General features: G+C 31.6%; 1 protein-coding gene across 1 annotated transcript in view; it reads left to right on the top strand.

The window, feature by feature from the left end:
- Positions 1-12,294, top strand: part of LOC129219288 (RNA-binding protein Ro60-like) — a 14,441-nt gene extending 2,147 nt beyond the window's left edge. The window contains exons 2-6 of the mRNA XM_054853629.1: positions 1,613-1,824; positions 5,472-5,756; positions 7,039-7,281; positions 8,743-8,912; positions 11,867-12,294. Coding sequence (XP_054709604.1) covers positions 1,613-1,824; positions 5,472-5,756; positions 7,039-7,281; positions 8,743-8,912; positions 11,867-11,996 — 1,040 coding nt within the window. The 3' untranslated portion in view covers positions 11,997-12,294. The remainder of the gene's footprint in view (positions 1-1,612; positions 1,825-5,471; positions 5,757-7,038; positions 7,282-8,742; positions 8,913-11,866) is intronic.
- Positions 12,295-16,608: the final 4,314 nt, after the last annotated feature.

The following is a 16,608-nucleotide window of genomic DNA, read 5'->3' as shown; positions in this document are numbered from 1 at the left end:
CAGTTGGCTCTCTGTTTCACGATGCTTTATTTAACGGCTTTCTCTATTTAAAGACGACTTTTCACGGTCCCGGATGGATGCTCCACTGTAGTTTTAAAAGATCCTATTTAAGGACTCATTCTACTTAAGGATGATTTTTTGTGGTCTCTTGAAAGTCGTTAAATAAAGAGCCAACTGTATTTGCATTAGTCTGTCAGAACTAAAACTTAGTGGGTAGCACTAGGGTTCGCTGGTTTAAATCAGCTTGATTAAAATCGTAATTTAAATCAAATGATTTAAAAAAGTCATTGATTTAAATCAATTGATTTGAATTAAGCAATTTTTTTATAAGAAAATCATTAGTTAAAATCAATTTATTTTTTTACATTAATTTTGAATTTTTAGAATGTGTTGCTCTAAATTTAACTACACTACATTTACAATCCTAACTTCAACAGGCAAAATTACGTACAGGGATCGCGCTAATTATTTTGAAATGTTTGCCAGTAAATTAGCCAAATTTTTAAAATGTTAGCCAAATTTCAAAAGTCTTAGTCAAAGATTAACTTTTACTCATTTTAATGTATTTTTGTCTGCAGAAATATTTAATCAGAGTGAAGTATAACTTAATTTTTGACAGTATTTTGAGGATAAAGACAGGGGTATATCTAGGAATATTTGTCCGTTTTTAGGAATTTTGTAAGAGAAAAAAAATGCAAATTAAGTACAGTTTTTTCACAAATCATATGTAATTTTTCAAAGGAAAAATGGCTATAAACAACTTAAAGTGATATTTATCATTCTTAAAAATATTTGAGAGTAGAAATAAAAGCTTTTAATAAAGTGAAGACTGCATTCCTATCTTACTCCGCCAACAATTTCTACTCGGTAGCCACGCTGCGCACTCGATATCCAATCAGCAAGAGGTGAGAGGCAAACGTCATCCTTCCACCGATCCGATGGACGGTAATGCTCCGATGCTAACGCGCACCTCATTCGCCTCGGAGTGGTCTGAGGATAAAACAACTTTCAGTGATTGCTAGTCTGGGAGTTTTGTGATGAAAGGTTCGTTTTTAGGGGTCGGAATTTTGCGAAGGGTCCGTTTCTAGGGGTCCGAATTTTGTGAACGGACCTAATTTTTATCTAGATTGACATCTGAAGGGAGATTTTTTTCTTCTGTGTATAGGACTTCTGTCGATACACAGAATCTGTGTATAGACAGAATATCCCTCTTTCTGTGAAATAGATCCCTCTTTCTGTGTGTGAAACAGATTTTCACTTTTGCAATATTGCTTTTACACCAAAATTGCTGTGTTGGTTTTATTTTATGTCTTTTCCTCCCATTGATCCTTCATTTTATGCACCTTGTATTTCATGTTGAACAGTTTTTATTTTTTAAATACAGTAAAAGTTCATTTCTTTGTGTAGGAAACTGTAGTGTATAGTTGAGAGAGGAATGCTTTAAAGCAGCTTGAGGGTGTTTATAGGTGTCTAAAAGAATTTGGTATGCTTCTAAAAAAATTCAAAGATATGTTTTTCCACAACACGAAATTTTGACTTATTCGAGGAGTCTTGGAACGCATCCCTCTCGTAAGTCCGGACTCGACTGTATATCTATTTATTATTGTTGTAGGTAGCGCAGCTGTTCTGAAGTATTGTATGAGAGGCCTTGAAGCAGCTGAGAAAGAAGGAGAAAACCTCCCTGAGGCTCAGTCAGCATTACAGTACTTAAAAGGAGTTACGAAACTTTGCAATGAGAAAGAGCCAGAGACTGCTGCTAGACTCATTGAACATCATGACTTGTGCCTTGAACATGTTCCAACAACATTATTGAAATCTAAAGAGGTGAAATATTAAACTTTAGCCCTGTTTCCTTTTCAGTCTATTTTTTATTTGTAACTAGATTTTTCTTTCTTTAGAAAAATTATTTTTTTGGGCAAGAGTAGTGTATTTAACTTTGAATTTGTAATAAAAAGTGCATTTTTCAAAGCTACTCAGAACTTTATTTGTCTGTTCTTGAAATTTATAGTATTACACTCTCCAGGATTCCCTGCACCTACTACTACATGTGGATTAACCCGTTGGATGGGACCCTCTTTTTTGATCCATAGTTGGAGGCGAAACCCGGAGTTGTATTTGCCCTGGAGTGGGAGCTGTAAATTTCACCCGCTCCAGGGCTCTTTTAGCTTTTTGAAAATCTTATATATATATATAAATATATATATATATAAAATAAGCAAACAAAATTTCAAATATTAAACAATTATATAAAAATAATGATGATAAAAAGGAAAATTGCAAATAGCATTAAATAGGAAAAGATAAAGTATGAATCCAGAGCTCATCAGCCGTGGAGGATTTATTAATTATGGTCAAAAGACCAAAAATTTAACTATGAACTAAAAGAGAATGTTTAAGCTCCAGTACATGCAATATAGAATAACATTGGGCAAATGCACTACTTGCTAAATTATAAACAATAAACAAGAGCTCAAACCTAAAACTAAAAGCAGTGGGTTTCGCCTCGACTAATTAGGAAAACAAGTTCCGATAATTAGCCATCCACGGGACAGTACCTGCCAATGACAAAATTATCTTACCTTGAAATCCATATAAAAAGAGCCATTTCCGATGTTCAACGTGATAGAAATTCCTTCCAGTTGTCAACGTAAAAATAAAAAATAAAATCATATCCAAAAGATCACTCCAGAACCATGCCAAGTCGTCTGTTTCCCACGTGTAAAAATCATCCACCCCGGTGATCCATAAATGATTCTTATGAAACCCCCTGCTTTTAGTTTTAGGTTTGAGCTCTTGTTTATTGTTTATAGTTTAGCAAGTGGTGCATTTGCCCAATGTTATTCTATATTGCATGTACTGGAGCTTAAACATTCTCTTTTAGTTCATAGTTAAATTTTTGGTCTTTTGACCATAATTAATGAATCCTCCACGGCTGATGAGCTCTGGATTCATACTTTATCTTTTCCTATTTAATGCTATTTGAAATTTTCCTTTTTATGATCATTATTTTTATATAATTGTTTAATATTTGAAATTTTGTTTGCTTATTTTATATTTACTTGGCTTTTTAGTTTTGCTGCTTTGCGCATCTATGGGCTTTTGGTGTGGTCTTCTCAATATTTTTCACTTTTATTATTATTATTATTGTATATATATATATATATATATATATATATATAATTTTTTTTTTTTTTTCAGTCTTTTAAATAGACCTGAAATTAAAAATTATTAGTTAGTCACTGGCCAGTAGACACATTTAATTTATTAGCCACTTTATTATTAGTAGTAATCACTTGATACAGAAAAAGAAAAAAACAATAATGTTACTTTGATCATCAGTTCTTGTCTTTTTTTAATATATATATATATATATATATATATATATATATATATATATATATATATATATATATATATATATTGTAAAATGTTTCAGCAAATAATAATAAAAAAGTCCTTTAGATTTATATTTTTTAATGCTTTATTTTTTACTATTTTCCGTTCATCCCATGCAGTAAACATTGCAATTTAAAATCCGGAACTCAAAAATGTGCTTAAATGTGTTTGAAAATTAAGTGTATCATCCTAAGCACAAATCTGAAGCTGCAGCAGAGCTGAAACTGTATCTTATTATCTAAGAGTATAGCTGGAGCTTTAACATAAAAAAAAAAAAAAAAATTCAGCTCTCGGTGCATGGTTTTAGCAATAAGTCTTTCTAAGTGATAGTTTCATTTCAAAATGTTGCGGATGTAAAGATTGAATTTCAACAAAGGACATATGTAAAGCACTACTGCTTTATGACTATTTATTTATTACCTTGTGGTATAAACTGCTCCTAAATGTGGTTCCGTTTGGAGTTTGGTGGTCAGGCTGTTGTAGCCTTTACTTCCATCTACTCAATCATATCAGAATTTCAAATAGATAGGACAAAATATATTGATGTAACTTATTTTTTTTATTTTCTTTCTTATTCTATGTGAAATGGATTTTTATTAAATCTCTCTTATTTAAAATAAAATTAAATTGTTATTCTTGACAAAATATCCTTATTTTCATTTTGTATGTTTTGACATTTGAGTTTAAAATTTTTTGGTACATTATTCCTAGATCTTGTTGCTTCCCAATTTTTTTGTTACAGCAATGAATTTATTTGCCTGTAATTTTTAAAACACTTAACTTTACAGAAAGTGTGTGTTTTAGCTAGGAATATACTGTTTAAATTAAAAATAGCCGTGACTTATATGTAAATGAAAGTAAGCTAGATTTAGCCAAAAAGTGATTGATAATTTTCATGCACATCTACTATCTATATACGTCATAGTATAATTTTTTCAAACTAAACAAAAAGATACTTTTTCTTTATAAAATCAGCAGATGTGTTGGTTTTATATCTGTTATAAAAATGGAAGTCCATAGTGGCGCCTCAAGCTAAAATTTTTGGGAGGGGTTAAATTTTCAATTTGCCGTATGAAATTCCAATTTTATCAAATGATAAAATGCGAGCATGACACTCATCATTCATACATAATATCTAATGAGAAGGAACATTTACATTAGGCATCATTATTGAAAAAACAATTCAAAAAATTAAAAAATAACAACAACCTAGTATCGTCTCAATGTTGTCTCCAAATTTGCTGAGTAAAGAGTTTTTTTGGGAGGTCACAGTGGCCACCCAGAGGGTATATTACTACATATTAAAATAATGATATGCAAGAAATTTAGATGCTGTTGTGATAACCTTTTTTCAGTAGGTACTTTTTATTTACACAATTTAAAAACTGAATAAAATGAAATTTTTTGCTTTCATTTTTGCATATATATTTTTATCCACTTCTTGATTCTCCACATGATTTACTGAAGTAATCGTTTCAAAATAGAGTTGTGAAATTGATTAATGTTTTCTTCATCGTTAATTGAAAGTTTCAAGAATCTTGGACTTGTATTGAAGGGAATGAGTATGACTTGCTTGAAGTATAGCAATTAAAATTATTCTATTAAATATGATGCTCATGAGACTTTTACATGCACTTCTAAAATGAGTCTTACCAGTAAAACTGTTAAGATACCAGATCCAATTCAGCCTCATCAAAATAAAGCATTTCTCAGCATGTCAAACATTACCAAAAAATATTATCAAATTATCATGCTGTGGAGCGAATTTCATAATTGATGATGTCAGGAGCGTTAGTTACTCAATCATTCGCTATTATATATATATATATATATATATATATATATATATATATATATATATATATATATATATATATATATATATATATATATATATATATATATATATATATATATGAGGATAAGCAATCATGTTTTTAGAAACTTAATGTAACTTTTTTGTAGTACCAGCTGAGGGATAAACAGAGAAATCTTGTGGCATTGAAATTGTTCCTATGCTTTTGGTTTTGTTATTAAAATTGATTCTATAGTTTTTTTTTTAATTTTTACTGTAGGTAACTTTGTGTTTGATTCCAAGGCTTCCTCTCGATCAACTTTTGCATTTTTTACCATCATTCTACAAGCATAATGTACTCAAACCAAACACTGCTACTTTTAAAGCTGCTGTAGAAAGGTTGACTTCAGAAACAGCCTTGTCTGACACATCAACCAATCCTCTTCAAACCTTTTTAGCTGTTAGAAGGTGGCAAGATGCCACTAAAATTGTTCCTGGTAAACCAAAGTTAAATACAAAGGCTTTAGATGATGCTTTATGCAGTCTACATGATGCATCGTTCAAGGTTTGTTTAATTTTGTTGCCTTTTTAATGTGTTTTATTTATGTAAGAAAAGAAATTTGATGCAGTATGGGGCTCCAAATCCTGAACAACTGGGACCACAACCTTTATGGATTTCAAAATGTTTTGGCTTTTTAATCCTAACTTAAAAAATAGCAAAAACTATCGTAGTGTGTGATATTTATCACATTTGCTATCTTTCAGGCCATGTTTTTATTTTTTTCTTTATTAATAAAATGCATGACCTATGACATTAAAGAAATGAAAAATAAACTGTACTATGTTTTCTGCAAGTTATAAATAAATGTTGAGAATTTTTGCCATTTAAAATGGAAAAAAAAAAGCTTAATTTTTTTTTCTCAAAGATTTTTTTTTTTTTTTTTTGTTAATTTCAGGGAAAAAGTTCTGGATTTTGGAATTGCAAAATTAGGGTCCTTTACTGTTGTAAAATATAGTGAAAAAAAAAAAAGTAAATGTTGAATTTAGTTAATTTATGTCCATTAGTACTTTCAAAAATTGACCATTTATTCAAATTAAGTTTAGAAAGCTATCTAGAAGTGAGAAAAATTCATGCAAGTCTATGAATGGAATAGTAATGAATTAAAGAATAATTTAAAATATCTTATTGAAAGATAATCTACTACTTTATTAATTAATGTAGCATTTTTGGAAAGAGCTTCAGTCAAAGCTCAGTGATGGAAGAATTCAATGATCAAGTGTTGTAGAAATTGGTTTTCTTGTGTAAAATCATCCAGAGTTGTGAACGTGTTTTAAACGCTTGCATTTTAAAATAAAATTATCTACCAGAATCGGAAATTGATAACGGCAGCATATTTGATATAAAAGCACATAACTATTTCAAATGGTTATTTGACTGCTTATGAACTTCAAATTTACTCTTCTAGTTCTTTTGTATGATGTGCCAAGATCTTCAAAATCTTTATAAATTATGTCTAAAAATGTTTTTGATATATAAATATTACTTTTCAAAAACTATGAAATTTTAAAATTTAATATGAATATTGTTACTTCATTTCATTTATTTCAAAGATGTTCTTTTTCTTTGCTTCTAATGATAGCTTAGTAGTTTCAAGGTTTTTCCATGATCTTTTTTATTTTTCATCAGATAATCAAAAATTATTATTAAGTTTACAATGTTTGTTAAATGAAAGTGTTAAATTGTTATTCTTCGAGGATATTTAACATATAATAGGGGTCAAAGTTTTTCTCTGAAATACATGTATATTATATATTTTAATATAAAATATGTTATTTTCCGTCCACAGAATGTTTCTTCTAAAGACAAGCGATACCTTATTGCTCTTGATGTAAACAAAGAGATGAACAGTACTCGTTGTGCTGGTTGCAGTGTAATGGGTCCATCTCATGTCAGTGACATCATCCTCATGGCTTTGATAAAAGCAGAGTTATCAAATGTGACTGTGGTTGTCTTCTCTGAGACCGAGTTTGTTTCTGTCGACGTAAATGATAAAATGACACTTAATGATATTGTGGAACAGTTGAACGAAGTAAGTCAAATGTTGATATATGTTTGTTTCTGTTTGCCTGCAATCATGCTTCTGAAATCTAAAGTTTCTTTGTATTCTCTTTATCTCAAATGTGCATTTTTTTAGCTTAGTATATCTGTAAACGTTTTCTTTATTTTGAATATTTATGATTAACTTAGTTGTAACATTCTTGCGAAAACTAGTTGCCGCTTCTTTTTTATATGGGAAACAAAATTACTAAAATGTGCCCATAGTTTCAAGATGAGAAAATATACACATTACTTCCAATCAGTTAAAGCTGTTTGAAACTATTATTTCCTGATGCTCTGAGTCTAAAAACGCAACATACTTTAAAAAAAGAGTTCCAGAAAACTACCGAGGTTGTGAACATTCCGATTAGCAGGAGCTTTCCTTTCAGACCTACTATCTTTCCGGGCATGAAGAAACATGCAGTTTGTGTTTATGTTCTTGTACTCTCTGTCCGGAAGGGAATATCTTCTCAAACAGAACTCTAAATAGCTGCTCTCGCCACAATTTATGAAAAGTACCCATATGATAGGTGGGTACATATTTACACTGATGGATTGACTGAGTGAAAATCTGGAAGAGCGGTCTCTGGTTTCTTCAAGTTTTTTTTTTAACTAAACAACCATTGAGCTTGAATTTGGACAATTTCGATGCAGAAATATTGGCAATTTATCTGGCTATTCAAAAGATCATACAGATGAATGCTTAGAAATTCATGTTTTTCATTGATTGTAGACTGCAATCCAATACTATTTTATCCTTTGTGCTGCTCCTTATTGCCATTGAATTTACATGTAAGAACATCAATCCATACTCTCCCTAACTTCTGGTAAAGAGTTCACTCTACAATGAATTTCTAGCTATTGTGGCATATGGGGTAATGAAAATGCAGATAATCTTGCAAAAGAGGCTTCTCTGCTAATCTGCAAAATGTCAAACTTTTGCTCAAGTAAAAAATTTGAGCGCCACGCAAGTTCCAGTAGGGGAAAAAGTCTTGACACGCCTTGAAAGAGCCTTTTTTCATCTTGTATTCTCAGGGGCTTCTCTAGAGCTGTTGATGTCTTTTGTTTCTGCCCGCTTACAAGACATGACCTCCTTCAGGCTCATCTACTTCGATTTAGACTAGTGAACTCTCCTAGCAGCACTCAGGAATGCTCACAATTCTCTCTTTTTCTAAATGCTCTCCCTTCCTAAAGATACTTTATTTTCGTACTGAACTGTAAGACTTTGTATTCTTAAAAGAGCAAATGATTAATCATTTTTCAATTTTTAACTATTTGAGGGGCATAGTAAAAAAAAAAAAAAAAACTCAATCATGTGGCATACGAATGTGACTGTTGAAACTACTGTTTCTCGTGGGACAGCAACTTGCAACAAGCGCCTAGTTATTATAGTTATATAAGACTCATTATGGTATTAATTTCTTTGATTCTTTTATTGATCAAATTTTTTTAGGTGAAACCTGGTCCTGTTCAACTATCTGCTCCAATTTCGTGGGCATTGCAGAAGAAAAAACCTTTTGATTCTTTTCTGGTATTCTCTGATGCTCTTAAATGCTCATTAGAGGATGAATGTGCAGCTGCCCTGAAAGAATACAAAGAAACACTCCATTTACCAGACACTAGGTAAATATTTGTTTTCTTTAATAATACATTGGATTATCATGCTGATGTCATTTATTTTTAGGGATTTTTTGCAGGGTTTATGATTTTTTAAATTTAAATAAGATTTAAAAAAAAATTAAATCCATTTATTTTGATTTTTAAAACTGATTTTTTGATACTGATTTCAAGAAATTAAAATGTTATACCAATGAATATTGCATGATGATTTTAACAGTATAAAAACATATATTTTAAGTGACTTTCATAGTAGCTATTTTGTAAATATAGGTATAAAAAAGATAAACCAACTTTAGCGCAAATGCATGATTCAAATCATTTAACATTTAAGACGCCATGAATAATGGTACACTCTAAGTTGACATGGCAAAAAAAAGTAATTTTAATTGGAATTCTATTTAACTTTCGAAAAATGAAATAAATCAAATAATTGTGATACGTTAAATAAACATTTACTTTTTTACACTGAGTGCATTTTCTAATTTGCCTATTTAAATATATGATAATATTTTTTTACTGACCCACTAAGCAAAATTGTATGTTCACTTCATAATTAAAAGCTTAAACTTTTAATTTTTACAAAAATATTTATTGAAAATTTCAAATGTGTTGCTATTTTGCAGAAACAAAACAAATCAAAACCTTATGGTATTATGAAACGCAAAGGTATTATGAAACAGGAATAAAACTTAAAAATGTTTTCTAACACTGGTGTTTACGTATTGAATTGAGTATTCATAACAGCAATGAAAATCAAATCAAAGTTATGATGCTGTATTTGAAATATCAAAGAATATTGAAAGGCTGAAGGGATTGCTTAGGGAGAAACTGCTGTTAAAACTTTGAAATTTCTTAAATGTAATACTGCTGTGCTAAGCAAAAACATCATATCTGCACTCTTAATCAAAATTGAGCTACGGTCACTAGGTGGTTCTTTGTTACATAATTTACCTAAATACAATGTTTTATATCGATATATAAGTGGGAAATATTTAAAAAAAAATCTGAAAAAGTAGCATCTGAATCAAGTGTATTGAGGGGTAAAACTTCAATTTCTCATTTTGAATTCAGATGTTATGACTTTTGTGCTTAGCATGACAGCATAGAGGTGTAATGGTTTTCAAAGACTACAGGGAGGGTATTTCTTCATTGAGTACCTCCTGCCACCATGCAGGTTTTGGTCATATGAGTGGAGAACTTTTTCTTCAACTGGAGTGCAATGCATTGCTTTATAGTTGTGGTGCATTGTGCAACGGTGAACCTAGGTGTGTCAACCATTGGAACACTAGGGGTGCCCATCTGGAGGGGGGGGGAGTTAAAGCGCAGTATTTTTAAGGGAGGTTGTTTTGAGGGGAATTTTTCTGTTTTTTTTTGAAGACTCTTGCTTTTGGGGGGAGGTCTTCGTGATATTTAGGGGGTGCACCCTTGCTCTTGGGAGGGGGGGCACCCCTGGGAACACACATAGGTCTGGGATGCCTGCAAGAAGATTTTCCCTCCTGTTAGAAATAAAAGCTAATTTCGTATACAGACACAGGTCATTGATTCCACATAATCAATTAGCAGACTATCCTGTTGCAGACCTGCCAACTCTCCCGTTTTTCACGGGAGACTCCCGTTTTTTACTCCATTCTCCCGGTTGTACGTTTGAGTATCCATTTCTCCCGTTTTTTTATATTTTTTTCGGGTTTTTTCTTTTTTTTAAAATTAAACTTAATTTTCTTCCTTAAAATAGTTACTCACAGCCCTAATAGATGGCGTGGCTAGCAGAGCAAACCCGCACTGCTCAGTGAGCTCACGTTCGACGAGCACGACCGGTTAGTTAATCATGTGACAGCTAATGATCACGTGCTCCAATCAACCAATCAACTGCTTAGAATGGTAACGGATGCGGTAACCAGTTGATCATAGAAAGCTGCGGTTAGTAACCGGTTACTTACCGATCGACCGGTGAAGTGAGGTTCGTCGAACGCAAGGTGAGCGGCAAAAATCCGATGCGTGCGTTCAGAGTGTCGACCCAAATGCTTCCGGAGATGGTATTTTGGTTTAACTCTACGCTCGCACTTCCACTTCTATCTCACGCATGCGCCGTTGCCGTTTTCGCGGTATCGTTCAGTTTTCAGACGCATGCTAACTGCGCCGCGTGTTTTCATCTTGATCTACAGCGTGCGTTGTAGTTTAACATTCATCTTTAGCGATGTCTGAAAAAAAAATATCTACAAACAAAAAGAGCGATTATACGAGTGAATTCTCTTTCATGAAAAAATTAAATAAATACTTGTTATAACAGTGTTTTTTACTTATTATAGCATCGTTTAAAATCTCCCTTTTTCTCCCTTAAAGCTTTGACTGGATCTCCCGTTTTTTCTTTTCATAAGGTTGGCAAGTCTGCTGTTGCTAAATATAAACTGTTATTTATAATCATGATTAAAAATTATGTTTGCCCTGAGAACTATAATTAATTGACTAGGCTTTGATGCAATCTCAACCCAGTTCTTCTATTCTTTCTCATTCTTGGAAACCTTTTTTTTTTCATGGCAGTTCCTGTTCTTTGCAATGTCTAAATCAGCAAACATAGGCAGCCAAAATTGTATAAGGTGATGAACCTGAGCTCGCTAAAAAGCTATGGCTGCTTTGGTACCTCTGTTTAGCAAAGTGGGTCCAAGTGATTCTCCCTCCCATTCAACCTTGTTGTGCAATTTAGGAGAGAGTTCATGGCCACCGATAAGTATTCTAAGAGAACTTGGCAAAGGAAAAACTTTCTCCTTCTCTCACTTTATGCATTCAAAATTCCACTTTTCTTACCCAATGTTTTGTAATGCTCTCTCAAACCAGCATTACACCTTTATGATTGGCCATGACCAGCTTGTAAGCTTTATAAAAAGTTTTAAAACACTTATTCGTTAATTAGCCTTAAGATGAATGAATTTGCTTCAATGTAATTTACTTTTTCTTTGCAGGTTTATTATGTGCTCTCTGAATGATCGTAAATCTGCTTTCCCACTTGATAAGTTGGACATGTTGAATATTATTGGTTTCAATGTTAATCTTTTGAAAATTATCCAAGATTTTACTAGTGGTGTGTTTTAACCAAAGAGGCCTTGCTTTATGGAACTAGTAGAAGAAATGTTGATTATTTTCTTTTTGTAAATACTGTTTAATGGGTGCGGCTTTTAGAAAATGTTATTGGAAAAAAACTATTTTTTGCTCCTTTTTTAAATCAATAAGTTATCTTTAATTCAAAGGCAGCTTTATTTTTTATGTATCAATGTGATCTTTTCTTATTAAGTTATAATTTGTTTTAAGTTGCGCTGAAAAAATACTGTCTATTCCATATTCATCTAAAGTATGAAGAAAGTCCAGAAAGTAGTACCAGTTTACTTAAGTATGGTTAAAAGAAGACTGTAGGAAAGTAAACTATGATTTTACTTTTCAAAAGTAATACAGTTATTCAGTAAGTTACGCCCATTAGCCAGGGATAAGGCAGAAATTCATGAAATACACCGCCAGCTCAGTCATTTCCAGCTAAGGACTGCAGTTTCGTGCTTATTAGCACTTTCAAAATGTAGTTGACAGATATTTAAACTCTACTACCGGTAGCCAGTCATTGCTTTACACCTTAAGTCATCATCTCTTTGATATTCTCCTCAGGAGATATTCTTAAATCTGGAACAAATGGCAGTCGCCTGCAGTCAAAGTTGGGGCTATTCGAAGGGCAGTCAAAAACCTCTCACTTCAACTTCTGAAGAAGGACATTGGTTTTTTAAGCCATATAGTGACAAGCATTGTCATGAAGTAGAACACATGATTGCATTCCTCGTCTCTTGGAGATTGCAAGCTAGTACCAAGCAGCTCATTTACAGCACCCAGGTACTAGTTTTGTCTTTGTTGTGTGGCTCATCATTTTGGAATAGCCATAACCAAGCTGTAAGTAAATAACCTCATATAGAAGCTGAGTATAGCTTAACACTGGTTGCTGAAATATTTTATCACATTAGCAAGAGGTCCTCAAACACAGTAAAACTCCACTTCAAAATTTGAAGATAAAAGCTAGAGTATAAAACTACTAACTACTCCCTCTTAACTGGATCTAAGACAGAATTGCAAGCAAATATAAATGTTTTCTACTTTAAGAAACAGTTAACCTATGGTACTTAATATTTGGCAGAATTTCCTATCTTGTCACAATCATAAAACTCACACCAAACTATGGTGAAACTGAAACTCATTTCTCCCGCAAAACTATGTTTTAAACCTCAACAACTGGGTTGCTGTAATCTTAATCAGATTAGTATCACAATCTGAATGAGTAAACAGGTTTTACTTCCTGGACTATTCTCGCAACATTAAATGTGTGTGCTAGGATTCATATGTCAATTAATTTCATTTGCCAATTTTTTATTGACCATATTCATGCATGCATATGGTAAAATGTACCAAACGTTTTGGTAAAATTAAAACTGTTTGAAGTTTCCAAATTTTAGAATTCTCATGAACTCATTTAACTGCATTTAAACAAATGTATTGATTAGTAACTGGGTAAGAATAGTAATTTGTAAAACAAAATGTTGCTCACCAGTGGTAATAGTGGCTGATCTCAAAAAAGAAAAAAATCATATTTAATCTTAAGTCTGGTAATAGACATGATATAAAAAGGTGAATGACACAAAACGCAACTGGAATAGGTATAGAAAATACAAAAAAGATAGATATGGATTAATTAATACCACTGCCAAATTGATTTAAACTGCCGTCGTAGTCGGCGAACTTGGCATAAAATGGGGGAGATGGAGGATATTTTTTTATTCAACAGACTTCCTATAAATTCTTAGCATGGGCATCGCCATGCGGGTACTGCTAGTTATATTATAAAATGCAGACCTATTCAAAATAGATGACGTTCTTTGTACCCGATGGCCAGAAGCCCCCATAGCACCTACAGCTCTGAAACTTGGCACAAAATTTGAACATACCCTGGGAGTCTGTAGCTCAAAGCCGAAATTCTAGATTTTGAATTAGTTTTTTCTTAATTAAATGTTTTATGTGTTTTTTAGCACTTTTTTGTGTTTATTTCGTCACAGACCCACCACCAATCGCGCCAGGAAAATATTTTTTGTACTACAGTGTAGGGAATTTAATTTCAAATATGATGACCCTAAAATTTTTGAAGATTGGACAATTATTGAATTTTTTATGAATTTTTGAAAAAAACCTTTATTTTTTGCTTTTTTCTGTTTTTAATTCTTTCTAAACCCATTCCACAAAAAGTATGAGAGATTCTTTCTGAAAATTTAGTATATAGTAGTTAAAACGTTTCACCTTCTCTTCAGATTTTTTTTTTTTTTTTCAAAAATATGCAATAGCTTTTTTTTTTACATTTTTCTAAAACATTTTGTATTTCTATCATTGACCCACGGTTGAAAAAAGCTTTCTTCGTTATCAAGCTGTGACTTCATGATAGGGCCAAATAGTTTGTTCCCAATGGGATTGTTTTCAAAATTTTAAAAGTATTCTTTTCTGAAAGAACATGCTTAAAAACATGGGATCTAACTATTTTTTAAATAATTTGTTTAAGTTTGATATTTTTAAAAAATTACTTAAATCAGTGTGCTTTCATTGTTTACATTTCTTGCCAATGACATCACAAATAATGAAATGCCATTCTGCGTTGCCATTCACAGAGCAAAATATTTAATTCACATCTTTACTCACTTGTATTGGCAACGATATGGTTGATAGCAAGCATAGAGAGCAATTTAAATTCGCTTCTTGATTATCGTAACATGGATACCCGGTACAAAGATGAGCGAAAGATCATCATTTGTGACGTCATCAAGACCACGCCTTGTTTGAAAAATCCGACTTTAAAAAATTAGTTAAAAAATAACTATTGGGAAAATAAAAGTATTTTCTGGGTTCATGTTATATATATATATATATATATATATATATATATATATATATATATATATATTATATATATATATATATATATATATATATATATATATATATATATATATATATTATATATATATATATATATATTATATATATATATATATATATATATATATATATTTGCTTGTTCTATCAATTTCAGTGACTAAAAGTACTACTTTTGACTGAAGGAAACAACCCCATTGTTGTGATGTTTGTTGTAACATCATGCCTGGATTTTGATTTTCTTCTTTTGTTTTACTATTGTTAATGGTAGCACTTGCTTTTTTCTTTACTTTTTTTTAAACTTAGGAATTCTTTCTTTTTTTAATCCCCCATCCCCTGCCGAACATTTCGCTGTATCTGTTTTGCATTACATATTTGCATACTTAATTTAATTAAAATAGTGAGGGTTTTTTTCTGCAAATGATACTTTTTGTACCCTACGGGGAACTTTTTTTGTGCTATTTAATTAAATGAATAAAGTGGTGTTTTTTGAATGATCTTTGTATAGATTAGGAAATGGGTGGAGAGGTTAAAATAAATAGAGAGGGTTAAAAAAAATTAGAGACAGATCGTATAGGTAGATAGCCGCTGAAGGTGGCAATTTTTTGGCATAAAAAGTTGAATGACTCAAAACGCAACTGAAAATAAATGTAGAAAATAGGAAAAAGATCAATATGGATTAATTAATTAATACTGCTGCCAAATTCATTTTAACAGCTGCCAGAGGCCGCGAACTTGGCCTAAAAATAGGGGGGGGGCATGATTTTTTTTATTCAACAGGCTTCCTTGAAGTTCTTAGCATGGGCATTGTCATGTGGATACCCGGGTTATGTCAATTCAGGTAATAGGCCATGTACTAAAAAGCCATGATGTGCTATGATTGTCAATTGTTTTTTATCATCTAAATTTATCGTAAAATATTATTTTTTTTAATTTTGAAATTTTAGATATGTGCCAAGATTGATAGTTTCAGATGAAAGACTTATTTATTGCAATCAGTACAATGATTTAAATGTTAGTTTATATTTTAATGAAATATAGTAATTTTTGTTTGAAAGATACAAAAAGAAAAACTAATACAATATGAAAGTTGGTTCAAGTTCCAGAACATCAAAGGATTCCAAATAAAATAGTTATATTTTTAAACTTAAGTGTGAAATCCTATTTCGTCTTTTTTTTACTCAGTGTCGAGATCATTACAATGATTCTTTTTTTTCCCTAAAAAATAAGATAGTCATTTTTTTTTTTTTTTTGTGTACAATGTGATTGTGAGCTTGCTTAATCTGGAATACTTGGCAAAGGAGTGAGTTGTGCTCATGTATGCTTTTCCACTAATTCTCACTGTTTTGTTGTTTGTTTGTCAGTTTTTGTAAAAAAAAAAAAAATAGTCAAAATTTTCCCTGCTCAATTTTCATTATACAATCCCTAAACTTGAAGCTTTTTTCCTGAGCATTCTTGCTGGAATTGGGACCAAGTCACTAAACTAACTAAAAGTTTCTTGGAAGTGTAGCAGCATTCTTTTTTTTTTCCCAGGCAGATGGTACAACTTTCCTTTTCTCTGTTTTTTGTTTTACTACAGCTGATTTGAAAATATATTTTTCTAGTGTCCTTGAAAATATGCAAATTATTGTAAAATAAGAAATAACAGTGTCAAAAAGCACGAATTGCAGATTGCTGCAGATACATGTTTCTATGTTTCAAGGAACGTCTTTTTCAATACCATTGTGATAAAGGTGTTCCTTGTAACGCCGAGATC

Source organism: Uloborus diversus, chromosome 1 (assembly GCF_026930045.1).
Source record: "Uloborus diversus isolate 005 chromosome 1, Udiv.v.3.1, whole genome shotgun sequence".
Classification (NCBI taxonomy): domain Eukaryota; kingdom Metazoa; phylum Arthropoda; class Arachnida; order Araneae; family Uloboridae; genus Uloborus; species Uloborus diversus.
This window is presented reverse-complemented; position numbering and strand designations above follow the sequence as displayed.